This window comes from Anolis carolinensis, chromosome 2 (assembly GCF_035594765.1).
Source record: "Anolis carolinensis isolate JA03-04 chromosome 2, rAnoCar3.1.pri, whole genome shotgun sequence".
Taxonomy (NCBI): domain Eukaryota; kingdom Metazoa; phylum Chordata; class Lepidosauria; order Squamata; family Dactyloidae; genus Anolis; species Anolis carolinensis.
Window position 1 is genome coordinate 19,911,363 of NC_085842.1, and position 24,492 is coordinate 19,935,854.

Consider the following 24,492-nt stretch of genomic DNA (forward strand, 5'->3'; position numbering starts at 1 on the left):
TCGAACTGCTAGGTTGGCAGGAGCTGGGGCTAACAGCGGGCGCTCATTCTGCTCCTGTGATTTGAACCTGGGACCTTTTGGTCTGCAAGTCCAGCAGCTCAGTGCTTTAACACACTGCGCCACCACCAGGGGCTATATATATAAAAGAGAAATGGTGTTGCCCCCTGCCGCTAAACAAAGAAATTACAAGCCCCAGAACATAGAAATTTCGCAACACAATTCACTACCCTTGCCTTTAGGTTCCTACAGCAAAATTACACAACACCCACCTCCACGGGGACTACAAAACCCAAAAAACAAGAACACGCCATCTGCGCCTGTGCCAAATGGGACTCCTCGCGCAGACAAAAAAAGCCCCACCCCTCCCCTCAACGACAGCTGCCGCGTGCTCCCCTTTAACCACCTCCGCCACCACCATCTTCGAAACAAACCATAAGCCATCCTGTGCGAGGACATAACCCACACCCCTCCCCTCTACGGGCGCTCCCACATGCTACCCTTTCCCCGCCGCCACCATCCCGGCCTAGCCTTCCTTCCTGTCTTCCACTACGACCGAAACAATTACCATCCGGTTAGCCTCACTTCGATACCAGGAAAGATTCTGGAAAAATCTTTAAGGAAGTGGACTGCAAACACTTAGAAATGAATACGGTCATCATTAATAGTCAACACTGATTTATCAAAAACAAATCATACCAGACTAATCTGATCTCTTTTTTCGATAAGAGTTATAATCTGGGTAGATGCAGAGAATGCCAAAATCTGGATTTCAGCAAGGCCTTCGACAAGTTCCCCCATGACCTTCTGGCAAACAAACTAGTCAAATGTGGGCTAGGCAAAACTACGGTTAGGTGGATCTGCAATTGGTTAAGAGAACCAATTATACTTCCTGGAAAGAAGTAACAAGTAGTGACCATAAGCAGGGTTCTGTCCTAGGCCAAATTCTGTTCAACATTTTTATTAATGACTTAGATGGAGGGCTAGAAGGCATGATCATCAAGTTTGCAGACGACACCAAATTGGGAGGAACAGCTAATACTCCAGAAGACAGGAGCAGAATTCAAAATGAGCTTAAATAGATTAGAGAGATGATTGGCCAAAACCAACAAAATGAAGTTCAACAGGGACAAATGCAAGATATTCCACTTAGGCAGAAAAAATGAAATGCAAAGATACAGAATGGAGAACGCCTGGCTCGACAGCAGTACGGGTGAAAAAGATCTTGGAGTCCTTGTGGACAACAAGCTGAACATGAGCCAACAATGTGATGAAAAAGCCAATGGGATTTTGGCCTGTATAAATAGAAATATAGTGTGTAGACCAGGGGTCCTCAAACTTTTTAAGCTGAGGGCCGGTCCACAATCCTTCAGACTGTTGAGGGGCTGGATTATTATTTTAAAAAAATACAAACAAATTCCGATGCACACTGCATATGTCTTATTTGTAGAACAACAACAACAACAACAAGAACAATAAAAGAACAATACAATATTTAAAAATAAAAACAATTTTAACCAACATACATTTATCAGGATTTCAATGGGAAGTGTGGTCCTGCTTCTGGCCAATGAGATAGTCAAGTTAATTAGGGTTGTTGTTGTTGTTGTTGTTGTGTGCCTTCAAGTCATTTCAGACTTTGGGTGAGCCCAAGTCTAAAATGTATTTGTTTATTTATTTATTTACTGCATTTATTTACTACATTTGTATCACATCCTTCTCACCCCAAAGGGGACTCAGAGTGGCTTACAAATTATATGTACATACAATATATTATATTATTAGCATAGCACAATATTAGCATTATATATTACTATCTTGAACTATACCACTATACTGTAATATTATTAGTAATATATGTAATATAGAATATATAATTAATATTATTATATGGTATTATTATTAGTGTTATATTGTATTACATTATAATATTATTATCAATATTATATGTATATATTATATTATAAAACTGAGGGCGGGGGCCAGGTAAATGACCTCGGAGGGCCGCATCCGGCCCCTGGGCCTTAGTTTGGGGACCCCTGGTGTAGACCCAGGAAAGACATGCTCCCCCTCTATTCTGCCTTGGTCAGACCACACCTGGAATCACACTGTGTCCAATTCTGGGCACCACAATTGAAGAGCGATGATTACAAGCTGGATTGTGTCCAGTGGAGGGCGACTCAAATGATCAAGGGTCTGGAGAACAAGTCCTATGAGGAGCAGCTTAAAGAGCTGGGCATTTTTAGCCTGCAGAAGAGAAGGCGGAGAGGAGACATGATGCTGCCCTGGAAACTAGGATGTGGAACAATGGCTTCAAACTACAGGAAAGGAGATTCCACCTGAACATTAGGAAGAACTTCCTAACTGTGAGAGCTGTTCAGCAGTGGAACTCTCTGCCCCGAAGTATGGTGGAGGCTCCTTCTTTGGGGGCTGCTAAGCAGAGGCAGGATTGGCCATCTGTCAGGGGTGCTTTAAATATGATTTTCCTGCTTCTTGGCAGTGGGTTGGACTGGATGGCCTGTGAGGTCTCTTCCAACTTTATGATTCTATTATTCTATTTTGGCGACTAAAATAAAACTTCTGAAGATCTGCTATATCTGTTGTGCATTGGCATATCTTTGTTCCTAACAGTTCAAAGAGATATCTAGGTATATCAGTCTAACAGCTGAGAAGCCTAAATTGCCTTGCATGAATACTAGAGGATATTTACCACTAAGGAGAAGATTGACTCAAACTGTAAAATTCTGGAAGTTCTTGGAACTGAAAATCAAGCTCACAACAACCATTCGCCGAAGGCAACTGATTTATTCTGTCTTTCCAAAATCACTGAATAACAGCTCTAAAGGATTTCCCACTCAAAACATCCGTAATATAGCAATCCAACTCCCATCCGCCCTTTAGTGGCCAAACACTGTGTCCACAGTCTGTTAACTGCAATTCCTAATTCCCTTCCCTCCACCTCCCTTCTTTATGGCAGAGAACCAAAGCAGCCAGTCCCAGCTACTACGGTGATCCTGACACAAGCGAGTTTTTAACTCTTCTCAGGAAGATCATACTTTACAAAAGGTTACGATCTCTCACAAGGTCATGCCATTCCAAACTGTTATTATACCAAATAGTATTGAGAGGGATGTGGGTTTAAAAAGAGAATTTTCAAAGATACTTGTAATGACTACAAGTCACATATGTTTTGATTGACCTAAGTTGCAAAAGGCCTATGTTTGAGAAAGGCCTGCGCTTGAGAGAAAATGCTGATGTTTGGGGAAAAGAGTTGTTCCAGAGAAAAGAAGTTACTTTCAAATAATAACAATACATCAAGTCAGAACCTTACCCACTACTCTCTAGGATTCTCATACGGTTTTGAACCTATATTTGCAACAAGGAATAGATAAGGAGGTACTGAGATCAGGGTCAATAACATGAAAGCACCATTGTCTAAAGAGTCACATGTTGTTACAGCACATTAGTGAAACACTTTTCAAACTCTAAACATATCAATGGCTTCACATTGCTAAAGATTTTTAATGTCATGTAAGACCTTTAATTGCTTCTGCCTTGAGTGAGTTGCTTGATGACGACCAAAGCAGGCCTCCCGACTGAAACCTTTCCCACACTCCAGGCATTTAAATGGTTTCTCCACACCACAAGTGGCTTGATGCTTAGTGAGGGATGCCTTTGAGTGAAAATTTGTCCACACTCTAGACATTTGAATGGTTTCTCCCCTGTGTGAGTTACTTGATGCCTAGTGAGGTCTGCCTTCCGAGTAAAACCTTTCCCACATTCCGGACACTGAAATGGTTTCTCTCCACTGTGAACCGTTTCATGGTAAGTCAGATCTATCTTCCGAATAAAACTTTTCCCACCCTCCAGGAATTTGAATGGTTTCTCCTCAGTGTGAGTGACTTGATGATAGGTGAGGGATTTCTTTCAAGTGAACCTTTTCCACACTCCAGGCATTTGAATGGTTTCTCTCCAGTATGAGTGGTTTGATGCAAAGTGAGGCGTGTCTTCCGAATAAAGCCTTTTCCACACTCCGGGCATTTGAATGGTTTCTTCCCAGTGTGAGTTGCTTGATGCCGAGTGAGGTCCCCCTTCCGAATAAAGCCTTTTCCACATTCAGGGCATTTGAATGGTTTCTCCCCAGTGTGAGTTGCTTGATGCCGAGTGAGGTCCCCCTTCTGATTAAAGCCTTTTCCACACTCCAGGCATTTGAATGGTTTCTCTCCAGTATGAGTGGTTTGATGCAAAGTGAGGCGTGTCTTCCGAATAAAGCCTTTTCCACACTCCGGGCATTTGAATGGTTTCTTCCCAGTGTGAGTTGCTTGATGCCGAGTGAGGTGAGCCTTCCGAATAAAGCCTTTTCCACATTCAGGGCATTTGAATGGTTTCTCCCCAGTGTGAGTTGCTTGATGCCGAGTGAGGTCCCCCTTCTGATTAAAGCCTTTTCCACACTCCAGGCATTTGAATGGTTTCTCTCCAGTATGAGTGGTTTGATGCAAAGTGAGGCGTGTCTTCCGAATAAAGCCTTTTCCACACTCCGGGCATTTGAATGGTTTCTTCCCAGTGTGAGTTGCTTGATGCCGAGTGAGGTGAGCCTTCCGAATAAAGCCTTTTCCACATTCAGGGCATTTGAATGGTTTCTCCCCAGTGTGAGTTGCGTGATGCCGAGTGAGGTCCCCCTTCTGATTAAAGCCTTTTCCACACTCCAGGCATTTGAATGGTTTCTCTCCAGTATGAGTGGTTTGATGCAAAGTGAGGCGTGTCTTCCGAATAAAGCCTTTTCCACACTCCGGGCATTTGAATGGTTTCTTCCCAGTGTGAGTTGCTTGATGCCGAGTGAGGTGAGCCTTCCGAATAAAGCCTTTTCCACATTCAGGGCATTTGAATGGTTTCTCCCCAGTGTGAGTTGCTTGATGCCGAGTGAGGCCCCCCTTCTGATTAAAGCCTTTTCCACACTCTGGGCATTTGAATGGTTTCTCTCCAGTGTGAGTTGCTTGATGAGAAAGGAGGTTATTCTTCAGAATGAAACCCTTTCTGCAGACCCAACAATGAAATAGTTTCTTCTTTGTGTGATTTGAATGGTAACGGGAGAGGAATGCCTTTTCACTGAATCTTTTTTTACCCTTCAAACGCTTCAATGTTTTTTCAGTTGTTGTGCTTCTTTGATCTGTCAGAAGTTGGAACCTTGACAGGTAATTGTTTCCACAAGTTCTTCCTAGAAAGAGACACAAGAAGTCCACAAGATTAGAAGAAAAGAATCCAACCTGCTTTAATATCTCAAGAGTGACAAGGAATTCTGACTTTATGTGAGTTGACTAAGCAGAAGACGGGGGGAGCCTTACCCAGTGAGAACAGGATTTCCAAATTCTCTTTCATCACCTTCTGATGAAAGGCCCTTTGGCCTGGGTCCAACAGAGCCCACTCTTCTTCTGTGAAATCCACAGCCACCTCCTCAAAAGTCACCTGTAAAACAACACAAATATTGTTTCAGACTGCTTTAAAAACTGAAATTTTTGTTTGATAATATCAACTGGCTCCTTGAAGTAACACATTTGATGCAAGCAAAGGAAAAGAACAAGATTCTGTGAGGGCCGGAGAGTGGTCAGATGCACATCAGTACACAGCCCCTTTCTTGGCTTGCTTGAGGACCTGTCCCCTACCTGATGTACTCTTGCAGATGCTGTTCTGAGTTCATCATGAGGAAGAGATGCACTTATACTTGTAGACCCAGTCCTTGTTTCCTCTCCTGGAGGAACAGAAAAGAGAAGGGAAAGAGAATATCATTACACATTCTTTCCTTTTCTCCTTGTGAGGTGGAAATTATCTCTCTTCTTTATAATCATGCACAAGTTAATCAAGCAAACCTGCTCCGGAGCATGGCTTCTTTAACAGTAAAATGGTATCTGGAGCAGGAATAACATGGAAAAAAGAAGGACAGATTCTTCCTCCACCAAAAAGAAGAGCACTTCAGCAACCTTTTTAATTCAAAATCAACAAAATGTACATGTCAAATGAATGGATGATGTCAAGGTCAGCCTTGCGTTAGTAAAAACAAACCCAACAACATTTAAAATCTACAGACAATGCGAAACCTTATTTCAAAACAACCCTGTTGTAATCTGTGATTTCACTAATTAAATTAATTAAAAAATTTATTTAAAGGGCATACATTCAATGCCAAAAGGTGCAAAAACATTAAAGCAATACAACATAGTACAAATAATACCAATAGTGAGCTTTTCATGTGATTTCCATTTTTGATAGTTAACATTTTAAATCTCTGCACTTTCACATCTGCAATGGGAGCTTGTGAGATTCGTTTAGATAATCTCATCAGAGTGTTTTCCCATTTTCTATTGATTTTTCTAGTCATACATGCTCAGAAGTGGGCACTAGTGGCAGTTGAATTTACATTGCCTTGTTGTGGGCAGGCACACACCACAGCAATAGGATGGACGAGAAGAGAATCTTCCTCATTCCCCCATGAATCTTTATTGTATTGTTTGCTGCCTAGATTCTATTGTAACCTGATACTCAGAGTTGTATTCTCCAGTCCTTCTTTACTAGGGAAAATCCTACAAGGGAAAAATCCAGCTACACAGAAACAAAGGAGGAAGAAGCAGATTTTCTCTTAAGAGACTTTCTTAACGGAAGTATGCCTATATTATCATAGTACTGTTTAGGCAGCATGATATTGTTAAAGTGCCACAATCCATACAACCCAGATATTCAGACAGACTTGAATGGAGAAGGCCAAGGAGAAAACTTAGGACTCCTCTTACTCATTGAAGGAGACCTTCGTTCGCTGTCCCACATCATCCATCTTGGCTGCTGCCTTTGACTGGATTCAGGAAAACACTGATCTACCTCAGGGATCCTTTCCAGAAACAAATCCTGCAGCAGAAGCAGAAACAAGGGATGGTAGGGTCAGGGAGTGGAAGATGGGATATGTTGAACACTTACATCTTCTGAATGCAGATGGTTTTTTTCATGTGCTTCTCATGTGTTTAATAACTAAAATATAATCTTTCTACAGACTTGAAACAATTATAATACAGAGATAAAAGTGCAGAATAAGATGATAAGGACATTGCTGCTACCCATGTTTAACTGCAAGCTGTTTAGAGAAGCATGTTTCCCTTTGAGAACAAAACAACAGGAAGGAGGGAGCCAATCTAATCTCCCTACAAAAGAGTTGCAGAGTCCAGGGGAAGCCACTGAAAAGAAGGCTCCATCCCATCCTGCCAGGAGGCAAAGCCATGAGAGGAGTGGCATCTCCTCTGGCTGAACACAACCAACGCAGAGAAAACACTTCCTGGAAAAGTTGGGACCCAGGCTCAAGAAATGACCAGTGCTATTAATTGTGCCTAGGACTGTATCAATAATTACCCAAGTCTCTTTTAAAAAGGTACCCATGTGTTCTCTGTAACAGAGCCCCCGTTAGCAACCTAGCTGCAAACTCAGTCTTCTGGGAAGCAGAATCCCATCATACAAATCCAGGCTATCCTCGATCTGCCTTTTGACTGATGAGACGCAATTAACTCTGGCCTCATTTGTTCCAGAATTTTCAAAAAACATGCAAAGATATCTTGATGGCCCTCAAAATGACCAGAATGAAATGAGCTCACCTGCTCCTCTTCCTGCCTCTTCTCTGCCTGACTCAGGAGGAAGCCTTCTGCCAGGGCCACCGCCTGGGAACTGGTCTCTGCCCCACATTCTCTCACCCAGGACGACATCTCAGGCGGAAGGAGAGCCAGGAACTGCTCAAACACCACCAAGTCCAACATCTCCGCCTTGGTGTGTCTTTCTGGCCGGAGCCACTGGCGGCAGAGAAGGTGCAGCTGGCTGCAAACCTCCCGAGGTCCCAACGTCTCCCTGTAGCCAAAGTCCCTGAGTTGCTGGCTCCGTAAATCTGAAGAGAGCACTTCCTCCGGCAGGCTCTTCTGTGTGGCTCTTTCCTCCAATGCTCCACTAGGCTTGGCCTGAATGAAGGAAGGGCCTTTCCCCAGGTTGGGCTCGGAATAGTCTTTCCCTCCCATGTTTGCAGTTAGATCTTTCACTATTGCCAGGTTCTCCTGCAAAGCAAAGATATTGGGAAAATTACTGGGGACAGAAATAAAGGTGGAAGAAAAGCAAGCAAGATGTTTGACGAGGATAGAAAGAATAAATGGTGTTCAATGTGATGTCGAAGGCTTTCATGGCCGGGATCACAGGGTTGTTGTATGTCTTTCGGGCTATATGGCCATGTTCCAGAAGCATTCTCTCCTGACGTTTCGCCCACATCTATGGCAGGCATCCTCAGAGGTTGTGAGGTATGGATAAACTAAGTAAGGAAATGCTGGGTCCCAGTGACAAAGGACCCTTGCCACACCCCAGACTCTACACAGGTATATATATTCTTTCCTTTCCTTACTTAGTTTATCCATACCTCACAACCTCTGAGGATGCCTGCCATAGATGTGGGTGAAACGTCAGGAGAGAATGCTTCTGGAACATGGCCATACAGCCCGAAAGACATACAACAACCCAATAAATGGTGTTGCTTTTCAGTCCTTATATGCTGTCCAGAGCAAACAAGGCAGCACCTACTTATGCTTGGGATAAGCTGTAATTTACACCAGCAGTTCCCAAACATTTTTGCTCAAGGGAATCTTTAGAAGATTCTTTTCTTCTCCATGGAATCGTAACTCTGTCCCTAAGCAGTGTAAATCCACAAAGTTATTCCTTCTTTCATCTACTCCTATTGCCTGAGAGTTCTGTAATATAGTAGATTTAGAAATAAAGAGAAAACATTTTAAATATAGCGACAAACCTCCAGTATGGTACAGGAAGTTTTTGAATTTATAGCTAAAGTGTTGAATGAAACTCTTTCATTTTGGGGTTGTTGTGTGTTTTCCAGGCTGTTTCATTTTTGTACTTAAAGTAGTTAGGAGATTGGGCTTTATGTCCAACAGATGAATATCAATCAATTTATTAATGGTCTGACCAATGGTCATATGTATTCACATAAACAACATCAAGAGGATTTTATGGGGAAAGTACTGGCTCATGGGTCAACATTTCCAGAGGGCTATCGGTGCTATCTACTCAAGACAAAGGGCCAAACTGAAGATAAATGATAAAATGTCAAATTTTATAGAGATCTGAAAGGGGACAAGGCAAGGGTGTCCTCTGTCACCATTAAAAAAAAAGCATGAATATGTGGAAAGGCATATGCGGATGATCTGGTGTGCATTTTAGGGGACACAATACAGAGTACCCATATTCTAATGGAGATTATTAACAGATATAGATACCTGTCAGGTTTTAAAATTAATGAGAAATATGTGTTCTTATTCAAAAATACGTCAAAAAGCAACACTGATATTTTAGAGAAACTATCTGCCTGCAAGGCAGTAACAAAAGTAAAATATCTTGGATTATGGCTAACAAAAACAGCCATTTATACCAAAATAATTATTTTAAAAACTTGGAAGAAAGTTTTAAAAACCACCGAAAGATGGCAAAGGATTTATATAACCTGGATGGGGAGGATAGCAATGATAAAATGAAGATCCTACGTGGACAAGATCTTGGGAGGAATGAGAGCAACCACTTTTCTCTGGACCCTTGCCCATCCTGGCTTATTAAATCGGCCAGGGGGAACTGACAGAATTAGTGAAGGTGGTGGTTAACGCCTCTCTAATCCAGGGCATAATGCCAATTAGATTCAGGGAGGCAATAGTAAGATCTTTGTTAAAGAAGCCGGCACTGGATCCCATTCAGGTGTGTAATTATAGGCCACTTTCCAATTTCCCCTTCCTGGGCAAGGTTCTAGAGAAGGTGGCGGCCTCACAACTCCAGATAATTCGATTATTTGGATCCATCTCAATCTGGTTTCAGGTTGGTGGTTCATAGTGGGAGATACGTTCAGACAGATAGACTGGGCCGAAACCATTTAGGGCTTTGTAGGCTAAAGCCAGCACTTTGAATTGTGCTTGGTAGCAGACTGACAGCCAGTGGAGCTGATGCAGCAGGAGGGTGGTATGCTCCATGTACACTGCTCTGGTGAGCGGCCTGGCTGCTGCTCGTTGAACCAACTGAAGCTTCCGAACAGTCTTCAAAGGCAGCCCCACATAGAGCGCATTGCAGTAATCTATGTGGGATGTAACCAGAGCGTGGACCACCGTGGCCAAGTCAGACTTCCCAAAGTACTTCCCAAGAGAGTAAAGACAAAGATCAGCCCAGAGGAAAATGTTCTTGCCATACATCAAGGGAACCACTGACCGCATTGGGAAGCTGAGGAAGAAATACAACCTACAAACTATCTACAGACCCAACAAGAAAATCCAACAAAGGCTACATTCAGCAAAGCACAAGAAGGATCCTCTCACCTCTGCAGGAGTCTACCGTATACCATGCAGCTGTGGACAAGTCTACACAGGGACCACGAAACGCAGCAACATGGCCCAGACAAGAATCAAGGAACATGAAAGGCATGGCAGACTGACTCAACCAGAGAAGTCAGCCATAGCAGAGCACCTGATGAACCAACCTGGACATGGCATATTATTGGAGAACACAGATATGCTGGACCACTCTCACAACCACCATGTCAGACTACACAGAGAAGCCACTGAAATCCACAAGCATGTGGACAATTTCAAATGAAAGGAGTAAACCATGAAAATGAACAAAATCTGGCTACCAGAATTTTAAAAGCTCTAAAATCAGGACAACAAATAAAGAGCAGGGGAATTCCAAACAAGAACCAATCAGGGCCAGCTAATACCTCCCAACAAAGGGTTCCCCCAGACAGTAACCAGCCAAGCATTGAAGCTGCAAGGCCATTCAATGCTAATCAAGGTGGGCATTTGCAACATTCACACTTGCCTCAAACAGACAAGAGTTCTTTCTCTCACCCTGGACATGATTCCACAGATATATAAACCCCACTTGCCTCGTTTCCAACCGACCTCACAACCTCTGAGGATGCCTGCCATAGATGCAGGAACATGCTGTGCATAGCCCTGAAAACTCATAGCAACTCAACAACAACAACAACAACAATAACAACAACTCAGCAACTGACCACATCCTCCAGGGCGGGAGAGATGCAGCCTCCTTCCCTTTTTTCTCAACTCCTTCTTTGGAGTCTTCCAAGTCCTTCCAGTTTCCACACCACTTCCTTTGGGCTCCTCTCTAGGAAGATTTTCCTATGGCCGGAAGAGGCGGGGACGAGGCCAGGAGTGACGCTAGGAGGCGCGTGTAGCTGTTGCCCAGGGAGACCAAGGGGCGCTTTGGACTTTTACTCCCAGAAGCCTCTGCTGATTTGGTCAACGATCAGGGATTCTGGGAACTGAAGTCCATAACTAGAGTCCAGGAAAAAACATTGCTGGATGAGTTGTCGAAGGCTTTCATGGCCGGAATCACTAGGTTGCTGTGAGTTTTCCGGACTCTATGGCCTTGTTCCAGAAGCATTCTCTCCTGACGTTTCGCCCACCTGTATGGCAGGCATCCTCAGAGGTTGTGAGATCTGCTAGAAACAAGGCAAGTGGAATTTATGTATCTGTGGAAGGTCCTTTGGTCAGTTATCAGGGATTCTGGCAGATGAAGTCCAAAAGTTGAGCTCCGAAAAAAACATTGTTGAAAAAATGTAAATTGGACATCACTTGAACTGCCATGACTTTGAAAAGAACTGGAGACACACTGACTTTTGATGCTGGGCTTGTTTATTTATTTAAAACATTTATATTCCACCCTTCTCACCCCGAAGGGGACTCAGGGCGGAGCACAACTTCTATATGGGAAACATTCAATGCCGGGACATAAAATAAACCATAAATATACATAAACATTAAAATCACGTTAAAACAATTATTTAAAATCATTACAAGTCAGCTGTGCCATTTGCGGTCAGCAGGGTGAAATTTCAATATCAATTTTGAACTGAGGTGCCCAGACTTGGACACAGGGTGACTCCAGGTGTGTTGTGACCAAGGCAGATTTGATATATTTTGATAGTTTTGATCAATACAATTCTACTGCGTTGGTGCAATGGGTTAAACCCTTGTGCTGCAGAACTGAAGGTTGGCAGTTTAAATCCGCGAGACCGGATGAGCTCCCATATGTCAGCCCTACGTCCTGCCAACCTAGCTGTTCAAAAACATGCAAATGTGAGTAGATAAATAGGTACTGCTTTGGCGGGAAAAGGCAATGTTGCTGGCACATGACCAGGAGGTGACAACACAGGCTCCTCGGCTTGGAAATGGAGAAAAGCGCCTCCCCAGAGCCAGAGATGAGCCCCGCCTCCAGAAGGTGGAAATAAAAGGAGAAGCCTTGCCTTTGTTTGTGTTTGTGTGTCTCATTGCATGTGATTGTAAAAGCATTGAATGTTTGCCTATGTATGTAAATGCTGTAATCCGCTCCGAGTCCCCTAGGGGAGAAGGGCGGAATATAAATAAAGTGTATTATTATTATCATTATTATTATTATTATTATTATTATACTACTACTAGCTGTACCCAGCCACGCGTTGCTGTGGCCTAGTCTGATTCAATGGGAAAGAAAAGATATGGAAAGAGTAGGTTTCAGACATATGTGATTTCATAATGCTTGTGGGTAGGCAATATTTGTGGTGGTTTCATTGCGCAGATATGGAGATTGTCTGGTTTGGCGACTCTAGAACACAGAACACATTACTGTCCGTGAGATAAGCAATCCGTGTCCTGATGTAAATCGTATAATTCTAAAGATTGCCCCTAAGGGTAAACATAGATAGATAGCTAGATAGATAGATAGATATAGATTTGTTTCTTTTTCTGCCCTCTCCTTGGGGGAATGACAAGGAGCGTAGCTTCCTCATTGGCCATGCCCACGTTATTTTCCTATTAGGAGAGGCCATAGGCCTTGTCATCCTTATGACTGAAAATCTGGCGAGCAGTATTTAAAAACTCTAAAATTAGGACAGTAAATAAAGGACACCACTTAGAAAACAGGAATTTTTGACATGAAACAATCAGGGCCAGCTAACTCTTCCCAATGAAAGAATTCCCCCAGGCAGGAAGAAGCCAGGCTTTGAAGCTGCAAGGCAATTCAATGCTAATCAAGGTAGCCAGCCGCGGGATTTCCACCTTCTCGTGAGCTTCTGCGCTGCTCTTAGCTTTCACCATTGTCCTTTCCTCTCCTTTTATTTATTTTTTTATTAACAGTATTTCTATTTCATCCTTTTCACCCCGAAGGGGACTCAAGGCGGATCACAATGCACATATACATGGCAAACATTCAGTGCCATTAGACATACGACATATAGACAGACTGGGAAGGCTCCTGTTGCAATTTAACATTTTCCAGCTTCCGACTTCATGAGGGTATGCTCAATTCCAGCCAAAGGGGGAGCTGCCGCTTCATCGTCTACTTGTGACACCGAGTCCTTGATGGTGTATTTCCTCATGCCTTTCTGCACACTGCTGGAAGTTTTTATGATGTTGTATATTAGTTAAATTAGCCTCCCTGCATAAAGCGGTACAGTAGTGTCTCGCTTACCCAACATAAACGGGCCAGCAGTTGGATAAGCTAAAATGTTGGATAAAGAGGGATTAAGGAAAAGCCTATTAAACGTCAAATTATGTTATGATTTTACAAATTAACACCAAAACATCATGTTTTACAACAAATCAACAGAGAAAGAAATTAATACAGCTCCCTCCCTTGTCTCTTTCAAGAACCAACTAAAAACCTTCCTGTTTAAACAGGCATTTAGCGAAGAAAATTAATCTGGAAAGATAGGAATTTCATGTTATGGACTAGAGTAGAGTGCAATATATGTCTCAATATGATGTCTCATTAACTTGAATGTATATTGTAGTTGTTGTTCTTAATCTGTTTATCCTATGTTTATATTATTGATGTACTCTAATTGTTGTTTATGTGATTTTAATATGTTGCAAGCAGCTTTGGGTCCCGTGAGGGAGAAAACCAGGATATAAATAAATTATTATTACTATTATTATCATTATTTTTAAAAGCAGTTCAATACATGGTAACATTATATAATAATTACTGTATTTACGAATTTAGCACCAAAATGTTGCGGTTATTGAAAACATTGACTACAAAAACAATGATTACTAAAAAATTGACTACAGATAAAGATAGAATTGCATAAAATGAACTTACAGTAACAACATTGTTGAAAGTTAAATCTGTAAAAAGTTCCGTCCTGTGAATATTTTTTAAAATCTGTGATCCTTGCCTGCCTAGAGAAACAGCTGTGGATCTGGATGGGAGGCAGACTGCATTGGATAATACAGAATATTGGATGAGCGAAGGTTGGATAAACAAGACTCTATTGCATCTACATTTTTTACTCAACAGGTGCAACTGTCTTTCGAGCTGCTTAGGTCAACAGCGAGCTAGGCTATTAAATGGTCGGAAGCTCAATCTGAGCCAGGCTTCGATCTCAGGACCTCTCGGTCAGTAGTGATTTATTGCAGCTGCTACTAACCAACTGTGCCACAGCCCAGCCCTTTCTTGCGCATGCGCTGTAATGTCTCAGGAGGTTCTGGCCTTTTCTTCCTCATTGCTGCATTGTTATGTCTATAAATTGAAAACACACATCAGTTGATATGGTACGTTGTGTCCAAATTTCATAGCAATCCATGTAATAGTTAAGGAGATATGAAATCCTCACAAACGGACATTACTTTTTTATTTATATAGATTATTATTACTCTCAGCCAACAGTGTGCAGTCACCTATAACACTTTTTTAATTAGGAACTTTTGGAAACAAACTTCATATATATCGAAATGAGGATCCCAGCAGCCCATTCTATGGCTAAAAATTAGAAAGAGCTTAAGAAGAATTTTTTTTCATGTCAGGAGCGATTTGTGAAATTGCAAGTTGCTTCTGGTGTGAAAGAATTGGCCATCTGCAAGGACGTTGCCCAGGGGACGCCCGGATGTTTTGATGTTTTTACCATCCTTGTGGGAGGCTTCTCTCATGTCCCCACATGAAGCTGGAGCTGATAGAGGGAGCTCATCTGTGCTCTCCCCTGGTTGGTTTCGAACCTGGCAACCTTCAGGCCAGCAACCCAACCTTCAAGTCACAAGGCTTCAACCCACTACACCACTGGGGCTCCACTAAGAATGTTTCCCAATGCCAAAACAGCAAGAACGTGCCCTGTCAACCAAAAGAGACCCAAGGAAAACTAGAAGTGATGAATCCAGAATGGCAGTTAAGACAGTGAACTACATTTCTCACAAGGTCCAAATGAGCATAACGTTGGGTGGGAAAGCTACATGGACATTGGGACCTATCTGCCCAGTTTGAGTTGTCACTCCTTGGTGTGACTCACTTGATGACAAGTGAGGGACATCTTCCGACTGAAGCTCTCTCCGCACTCCAAGCATTTGAATGGCTTCTCCCCCATGTGAGCTGCTTGATGACAAGTGAGATGCATCTTCCGGCTGTAGCACTTTCCACAGTCCGAGCACTGAAAGGGCTTCTCCCCGGTGTGAGTTGCTTGGTGGCGAGTGAGGTGCACCTTACGTGTGAAACATTCTCCGCATTGTGAACATTGAAAGGGTTTCTCCCCAGTGTGCGCTGCTTGATGACAAGCAAGGTGTGGCTTCTGGCTGAAACTTTTCCCACACTCAGAGCACTGAAATGGTCTCTCCCCTGTGTGAATCCTTTCGTGAGAGGTAAGATGTACCTTCTGACTGAAGCTCTTTCCGCACTTCAGACACCGAAATGGTTTCTGCCCGGTGTGAATTATTTCATGACGGGCGAGATCTGTTTTCTGAGTGAATCTCTTTCCACACTCCAGGCACTGGAACGGCTTTTCTCCCGTATGAATTCTTTCGTGACGGATGAGGGTTCTCTTCTGACTGAATTTCTTTTCACACATCAAGCAGTGAAAGGGCTTCTCTCCTGTATGGATTCTCTCATGAGAGGTCAAGTGTACCTTTAGACGGAAGCTCTTTCCACACTCCAGGCAATGAAATGGTTTCTCCCTGATGTGAATTGTTTGATGGGAAACCAGGCCTTTCCCATCACTAATGGTCTTTCCACGCTCACCACTTTGGAAAGACATCTCCCTTGTGTGCGTTCTCATGTGATAATTAAGGCTCGTTTGAGAACTGAAGCTTCTCCCACACAGAAAGCAAATACATCCATGTCCAGTTTGTGTCGTTCCTTCAACTGAGATGTCAAAGATCTCCCCACTTTGAGACGTTAGTATTTTGCTCTTTCCTTGAGTGCTTTGTCCTTTCCCTTCCACCTGTTCACATATGGCTTTTCCAGGCCACAATCTGCATAGTTCTCTGTCATTCTCATTCAGTTGCTCATCACCAGCTGGAAGAGAGAGAACCAGTCAACACCCCTGTGATAAATAGAGGCAGACAGCAGAGTGTTAACACAATTGGTTAGCTGACACCCATTTGAACCAATATGAGGAACCTGTAAGAGGGAGAGGTGGGACCCCAGAGTTTTTTCATTGGACCTCCTGAAAGCTGAACAATGATATGCACAAAATTCCCCCCTTCTATACAAACTGGGGGCTTTAAGATTTGTATTCTGAAAACTAGCAGCTCCATCTGTTCCCCCCCTCTTCTTGTGACAGGAGTGACTTGAGAAACTGCAAGTTGCTTCTGGTGTGAGAGAATTGGCAGTCTGTAAGGTTGTTGCTCTGGGGACAGCCAGATGGATGTTTGATGTTTTACAATCCTGTGGGAGGCTTCTCTCATGTCCCTGCATGGGGAGCTGGAGCTGCCAGAGGGAGCACACCTGCTCTCCTGCCGGCACAAAGGTTTAACCCATTGCGCCACCTGGGGCTCCTTTCCCTCCTCTTAACCGTGCCTTTATTTTTTGCCCCTCTTTTGATTCTTTTGACCTAACATCTCACCAAAGACTTTTCAATCCCAAGAGATGACTCACTTCCATGCAAAAGCAAGATCGGGATCTTTGTTTTTCCTCAACTGTAATTTCAACAATTTCTTTGTAAAATAGGTGTCCTTTCCCTATGAAGAACAAACTCTACATGTGTAAGGCATCCAACTACTGATCGCTCAAACGATTAAAAGCACCTAATCCTAAAAAGCACACGCAACAAAGAAAGGACATGCACAGATTTGCCCAACTGCAAGATCTGCCATGTGTCAGGGATACTTTGATTCTGCTTTTCTTGCATGGCAGGAGATTGGACTAGATGAGCCATGTAGTCTCTTCCAACTATGACTGTAAGGTTCTGTTTACTTCACACACAAAAGAGTAATTCCTGTTCACCTCCTGAGAACGCCATAGACCACCATGCTGTCAGATGAGGCAAAGAGAATAAACTTTGTGGTCCTTCATCTTCATTGGTGAGAACAACATAATCAAGGATTTGTACAGAATATGATCTAAACCCCATTTTTAGTGATGTTAAACATGATTATACTTTCACATCATTGCCCAGCTTTCCACTCTTCTTTACAGGAAAGACCGGACGAGTGATTCCCCCATTCCCTTGAACTCCTCCTGGAATCTTCAGACTCTTTGTGCTACTTTCGGGCAACAAGTAGAATAAGCTGTGGGAGTGAGCAATTGAAATCTGCTTGCTCTTCAGGGAAGGGTAAACTCCCACATTTGTCATCTTGCTTGACCTTAAATTACTCAATCTGTCATTCTTATTGGTGGCTGGAGAAAACCATAACAGTTGGGGGAAAAGCCAGTTGTCTCAGGGATCCCCCTGGGGGTCCCCAGCACTTCCTCCCCTGGGAGCCGATGTTTGCAGTACATACAAACCCGACACCATCACTATAGACTTGACCAAGATTTTCCAAGTTAGGGATTTCTACGAACAGACCCTAGAACCAGCCAGAACTCAGTTATCATTCAGAGCCAAATGGCAATTATGTGGAGTTTGCGGGCACTAATAATTTATGAACAACAAGGAAGAAGCAGCCTTACCCAGAGAGGACACAAGACCAAAATTCTCCTCCATCACTTCCCAGTGCAGGGCCCATTCTCTTGGGTCCAGCAGGGCACATTCCTCTTCAGTGAAAAACACAGCCACGTCCTCAAAAGACACCTAAAGAAAGACACATTATACATAAGAATCAAAGGCCAAATGCAGTTAAAGCAACTATATTGGACAGGAAAAATGACTTTAGGCTCAGAGACACATTGAGGAGTCAGGGACAGCAAACCTTCCACAATCTTGCTCCCTACCTGATTAAGTCTAGCTGAAGATGCACCATGAGCATCACAATCAAGAAATATTGGCCATGTCAATAGTCCGTCTCCTGTGAGGGGCACAAAAGGTAAAAGAATGTATGTGTTATATATCCTCTATTTCTAACTGAAGTATTTCAGTACTCAGCAAAACACAGACAATATTACACACAGAGAGAGAGAATAAAAGTAGCAGGAGAATTTGTTTAATTCTGAGGTTGATGGAAGGCCAAAATCTTGATAAAAGATATGCAAAGCCAAATAAGAACCCCACCCCACCCCCACCCCCCAAAAAAGGGAAATAGAATATATTCAGGGATAACTAAATAAACCAAGAATGTAAGGAACTAGAATGTTTGTGTGAATGCTTGTGAAGAAAGAAGAGAGAGGCCTGAAGAAAATGTTCACACAATGCTTTAATGAAGGAGGACTTGGCAGCCAAGGCAGGGAAAGCAGAGAAATGCAAATGTGGCAAAATACATCCTTGAACAATGGGATGTTCCCTGAGGTATCTAGCCTGGAAACAAGTTCCAAGGTGACAGGACAACATGTTCATCAAACAGAGAGATAACGGGCTATAAGAAACCAGGGATTTACAACACTGCTTCATGTTTCCTGAACTGTGGCAAAGGAATGTCCAGACCTCTTCAAAGACTGTTCGAGAGAGGACTTGTTGTGAATATGTGATGAATGAGAACTCTTAGATTTAGAATTAAATGTAATGTCTTGTCTCAAATAAACGTTACATACATAGTGATAAAACCAAATTTGGTCTCCCTGTTTCTCTTTGCTCATATCGTGAGGGAATTCCCCCTTTTTTCACTATGGATCAAAAATGATGCCAGGTTCATAACAAGAACTATTAAGAGAGGGAAAAATGGAAATTTTGTAGAGAAGTTGATACAGACCAGAGAATGATAGAATTACAAGAGATCCTTGAGGCCATGCAGTCCAATCCCATTCTGCCATGCAAGAATACACAGTGAAGGCACTCCTGATATGTGACCATCCAGACGCTGTTTAAAAACCTTCAAGGGCAGCACATTCCACTGCCAAACAGCTCTTCCCAAAGTTTCAGTGGAATCTCTTTGCTTGTAGTTTGAATCTGTTGCTCTGTGTCCCGGTCTGTGGGGAAGGAGAAAACAACCTTCCTCCCTTATCCACCTGACACCTTTCCAAATGTTTACATTTGGCTATTATGTCACCTCTCAAACTTCTCTTCTTCATGCTAAATAGAGCCAGCTCCCTAATCTGCTCCTCAGAGGGTTTGGCTTCCAAACTTTTGACCAACTGTGTCTTTCAGAGGGAACTGGAATGAGAAAATAAAGGGGGTAGAAAACTCAGTGTCAGGGACCTTAACCAGCAAGTGCCAACAAGCTCATCATGATTACACCCAGAATTCAAATCCCTGAGTGGCTTCCAAAGCATATTTCGATTCAAACTCCCATGAGATAACAATATTATTAAGAACTCCTTAGTCTGCTTCTATACATTGTCAGGACCTTTCATGACCTTTGATGATACATGCTCCTGGCTCAGGCCCCTGGTCCTTCCCAACACAGCAAGATGCAAGAACTGTAGATGGATTCAGGGACTGTCTGGTAGTCAGATACCAGCCCACAAAAAGCATCCTTTCCATTGGTCTCCACTTCCTTACTTGCATGTGGTTTTGGGTTGCGGACAGATATAATTGTTAAAGCATAACAATTTTCACAGTCCATAAAGTTCAGCATACTTATGGAGGGGCTAAAAAATCAATCCCCCTTCATCCTTACCCACTGATGTGGACACTCCATCCCTGTCCAGCATTGTCCCCTTGGTTTCTAAATAGCAGTCCTCCAGGTCAGCTTTCTCCACCACAAAGAAGTCCTGCACCAGAAAAAGCAGCAAGAATCACAAAGAGAAGGAAGGATTAGAAAAGGAATGGAGGAGGACACAGCCTGAGTGGGCCCTCACAGCAGGTCATTTTACAGCACTTTTGCTCCTTGCAACTACAGCTAGCTCTTCACTGGGATTAGGATCACAGGACCTCTGTAAAAGTGAAAAACCACAAATAAAGACATTGATACTTTTTAAAACTGAGGGAACACCTCTCTCAAAATGGCCCTATAATAAAGGGCAAAAGAGAGAAATGAGTCAAGTGGAAAATGCATCAAGCCAACCCCTGTTGGGACCGCCTTCCACCTGGAAATCGATGTCCTCACTGTGAAATAACATGTGGATCAAGAATAGGTTTCTACAGTCATCTACGGACTCACCGCCAAGACCCCACACTTGGAAGTCAATCAGATTTGCCCAGGACGGATTGCCTATAATGATGATGATGATGATGATTAAGTTCCACTGGAAGCTGAACATAAACATGCATCAGGGGAATCTAGAGATTCCTAGAGAGATGTTCTCTCGAGAAACCTCTAGGCCAGTGATTCTCAACCTGTAGGTCCCCAGATGTTTTGGCCTCCAACTCCCAGAAATCAGTTGGTAAACTGTCTGGGATTTCTGGGAGTTGTAGGCCAAAACACTTGAGGACCCACAGGTTGAGAACCACTGATCTAGGTCTTCCAGTGTCATTGGAGAAAGTAAACTATTGCACTGATCTGAAGGACACAAAATTCCAAGAAAGAATATTTTTAATCAAATCTGTGAAGATTCAAATTTACAAAAAGTTAAATCCGCAAATATGGAGGGACAACTATACAGCACAAACCCCTCTCACCTGCTGCTCCTTGCTCTGCCTGCCTTCTTCTGCGTGGCTGAGGAGGAATCCTTCTGCCAGGGCCACGGCCTGGGCACTGCTCTCCGCCCCGCACTCCCTCACCCAGTGCTCCATTTCTGCAGGAAGGACGGCCAGGAACTGCTCCAGCACCACGAGGTCCAGCATCTCCGCCTTGGAGTGTCTTTCTGGCTGGAGCCACTGGCGACAGAGCTTGTAGAGTTGGCTACAAACATTTCTAGGCCCCTCCATCTCCTCATAGTGGAAGTCCCTGAAGCGCTGGTGCTCTACATTTAAGATCAGCATATCCTTCCTCAGGCTGCTCTGTGCAGTTCTTTTCCAAAACGCTTCTGCACTCTCTGCTTGAGCAAGAGGAAGTTCTATTCCTAATCCAGATCCATAGGAGTCCTGGGCGGCTGCAACTCCCATCCAGACAATGCCTCTCTTTTGCCAGACTTTCCTGAAAAGCAAAAGGCTAAAAGAATTATAGGGAACTGAGAGCTCAACAAAGAAAGAAATCTGGTGAGAGAGCTGAGATGAACACTTTTTTACTCTAGGTCAGTGGTTCTCAACCTGTGGTTCCCCAAATGTTTTGGCCTTCAACTCCCAGAAATCTTGACGGCTGGTAAAACAGCTGGGATTTCTGAGAGTTGTAGGCCAAAACACCTGGGGACCCACAGGTTGAGAACTGCTGACCTAGATAAAGGTTTTGCTATCATATAAAAGGTAAAGGTAAAGGTTTTCCCTGACGTTAAGTCCAGTCATGTCTGACTCTGGGGGTTGGTGCTCATCTCCATTTCTAAGCCGAAGAGCCAGCATTGTCCGTAGACACCTTCAAGGTCATGTGGCCGGCATGACTGCATGGAGTGCCGTTACCTTCCTGCCGGAGCGGTACCTATTGATCTACTCACATTGGCATGTTTTCAAACTGCTAAGTTGGCAGGAGCTGGAGCTAACAGCGGCCACTCACGCCGCTCCCGGGGTTTGAACCTGGGATCTTTCAGTCTCCAGCTCAGTGCTTTAACGTACTTTGCCACCGGGGCTCCTTTTGCTATCATATAGATGATGCCAATTACAGGTGAATGACAGACAGACTTGCAAAGCCAGGAAGGTGTTTGATGAGAGAGCTCTTACAAATACTTTAATGCTCCAGGGAGATGTTCCAAAATCCAATACAAGGTGGCACTCTTTGGAACACAGCTACCCTGTTTCCCTTAAAATAAGACATCCCCAGAAAATAAGACCTAGTAGAGGTTTTGCTGAATTGCTAAATATAAGGCCTCCCCCGAAAGTAAGACCTAGCAAAGATTTTGTTTGGAAGCATGCCCGCCAAACAGAACACCAGAGCATGCAGGATTGGTAAATGAACATACCACAAAGTGTTGTACATGGAAATATTAGTAGTAACAAGACATTTTTGATAGGATTCAGTTTGTCTGGTTATGCTGGTTTATGATGACAACTACTGTACAGTATATAATAAATGTTCATTTTTTGTTCAACAATAAATGTGAATTCTTCTTCATGGAAAAATAATACATCCCCTGAAAATAAGACCTAGAGCATCTTTGGGAGCAAAAATTAATATAAGACACTGTCTTATTTTCGGGGAAACACGGTATATCCTCCAACCAAAGGGTCTATTCTTCAGCTCTATCCTTGAACCAAAGTTCTATACTCCAGCTCTCAAACAGAGGATGCCTTTTTAATTAAAAAAATTATTGTGGGATATATATGTCAGCGGGGATGATGGGTAGCAGAGTGAAATCCCAAAAATTCACCATCCCGGTTCACCTCCTTCTCTCCAGACTGTTTCCCCGTGTGGAAAACAGCACTGGATAAACTCACTCCAGCAGACGAAGTCCAACTGTTGATTAAACTTTATTTACATGATCTATATACAAATAGAGCAAATCAGTCCTTTCCTCCATGAATGCTTTCCGAAAGCACCCATGCACACACGCAGCACATTGCTCATCGCTGTTCTCTGTTCGACACAGGAAACTTAACACACTCCCTCGCATTCCACAGGAACCAAGATAGTAAGTCCCGGTCAAAACACACTTGACCCCATTGGTCCTGTGATACATCAATCATAGCAGACTCTCATTAACTCCATGATTGCTGTATCCAGATTGATTTTAACATTTCACAATACACAATACCCTGACAATATATATATATATATATATATATATATATATATATATATATATACATACACACACATACATACACATATATATACACACACATACGCACACACATACAGTAGAGTCTCACTTATCCATCATTTGCTTATCCAACGTTCTGGATTATCCAACACAGTCTGCCTTTTAGTAGTCAATGTTTTTGTAGTCAATGTTTTCAATACATTGAGATGTTTTGGTCCTAAATTAGTAAATACAGTAATTACTACATAACATTACCATGTATTAAACTGCTTTTTCTATCAGTTTGGTGTAAAACATGATGTTTTAGTGCTTAATTTGTAAAATCATAATGTAATTTGACATTTAATAGGCTTTTTCTTAATCCCTCCTTATTATTCAACATTTTTTGCTTATCCAACGTTCTGCTGGCCCATTTATGTTGGATAAGTGAGACTCTAATGCATATATATATACACACACACACACACACATACACACACAAAGAAACATACAATCTTGATATTCCACAATCAAAATACAAGTATTTTTCCCTAGTCCCGACACTTCCCCATTCTCACCCATAAACTTATCCTTATCTAAAATGAAGGTACATGAATACTATTGAATATTTATACCTCAGTATGATCAAGCATGTAATCATTTCCCTTGATTTCACCAACTGTTCTATTATCAGTCAGAATACTATTAATCTTATACATAGCCATCTGTCTGAGGTTCTCAAAAGTACTCATTTTATTTTCTTCATTATCCTGCATAGGATAACAGAGAATGCCTTCAGGCAACAGAGGCATGGCTACCTCTATGCAGATACCCTCACAGATCCATTTCGCAGCTTCATGGCTACTAAATACTATTCAAGTTAGCTAATTACAACATCAACACTTGCTTTTTAACACCCTGGACACTGCTCAGATATATATACACTCCACTTGCCTCACTACCAACAGAACCTCTGAAGATGCCAGCCACAGATGCAGGAGAAACGTCAGGAGAGAATGCTTATGGAACACGGCAATACAGCCTGAAAAACTCATAGCAACTCAACAACAATAACAACAACAACTAACCAGATGCTCCAGGGTGGGGGAGATGCAGCCAAATCCCTCTTTCCCAGTTTCTGAGCTCCTTCTTTGGAGTCCTCCAAGCTCTTCCCTTTGGGCTCCTCTCTAGGAAGATTTTCCTATGGCCGGAAGAGGCGGGGACGAAGCCGGGAGTGACGCTAAGAGGCGGGGAGGCGCGTGCAGCTGTTGCCCAGGGAGACCAAGGGGCGTTTTGGACTTCTACTCCCAGAAGCCTCTGCTGCTTTGGTCAACAATCAGGGATTCTGGGAGATGAAGTCCAAAACTTGAGTTAAGGAAAAAAAAAAGAGTTGAATGAATTATCGAAGGCTTTCATGGCCGGAATCACTGGGTC

General features: G+C 42.9%; 1 protein-coding gene and 1 pseudogene across 2 annotated transcripts; both read right to left on the reverse strand.

Moving 5' to 3' along the window:
- Positions 1-2,782: 2,782 nt before the first annotated feature.
- On the reverse strand, positions 2,783-11,203 carry LOC134297011 (oocyte zinc finger protein XlCOF6-like; annotated as a pseudogene).
- A 3,466-nt stretch (positions 11,204-14,669) lies between these two features.
- Positions 14,670-24,279, reverse strand: LOC103280872 (zinc finger protein with KRAB and SCAN domains 7). 2 transcript variants are annotated; one of them, XM_062973460.1, is made up of 6 exons: positions 24,147-24,279; positions 20,909-21,365; positions 19,968-20,061; positions 18,190-18,263; positions 17,929-18,049; positions 14,670-16,332 (listed from the first exon to the last, which is right to left on the reverse strand). In XM_062973460.1, exons 2-6 carry the CDS (start codon positions 21,332-21,334, stop codon positions 15,314-15,316), a joined length of 1,734 nt encoding a protein of 577 aa, XP_062829530.1. In that variant the 5' UTR covers positions 21,335-21,365; positions 24,147-24,279; the 3' UTR covers positions 14,670-15,313. The 2 variants fall into 2 exon arrangements, with proteins under 2 accessions (XP_062829530.1, XP_062829531.1); XM_062973461.1 differs by having other exon boundaries at positions 16,194-16,360.
- Positions 24,280-24,492: the final 213 nt, after the last annotated feature.

Coding starts and splice junctions, on each gene's coding strand:
- LOC103280872 (XM_062973460.1), bottom strand. CDS start 21,334: ATGGGAGTTGCAGCCGCCCAGGACTCCTATGGATCTGGATTAGGAATA. Junction 20,062..20,908: donor GGCAGAGCAAGGAGCAGCAG/GTGAGAGGGGTT, acceptor TTTCTGGTGCAG/GACTTCTTTGTGGTGGAGAA. Junction 16,333..17,928: donor TGGTCTTGTGTCCTCTCTGG/GTAAGGCTGCTT, acceptor TCTCTCTTCCAG/CTGGTGATGAGCAACTGAAT.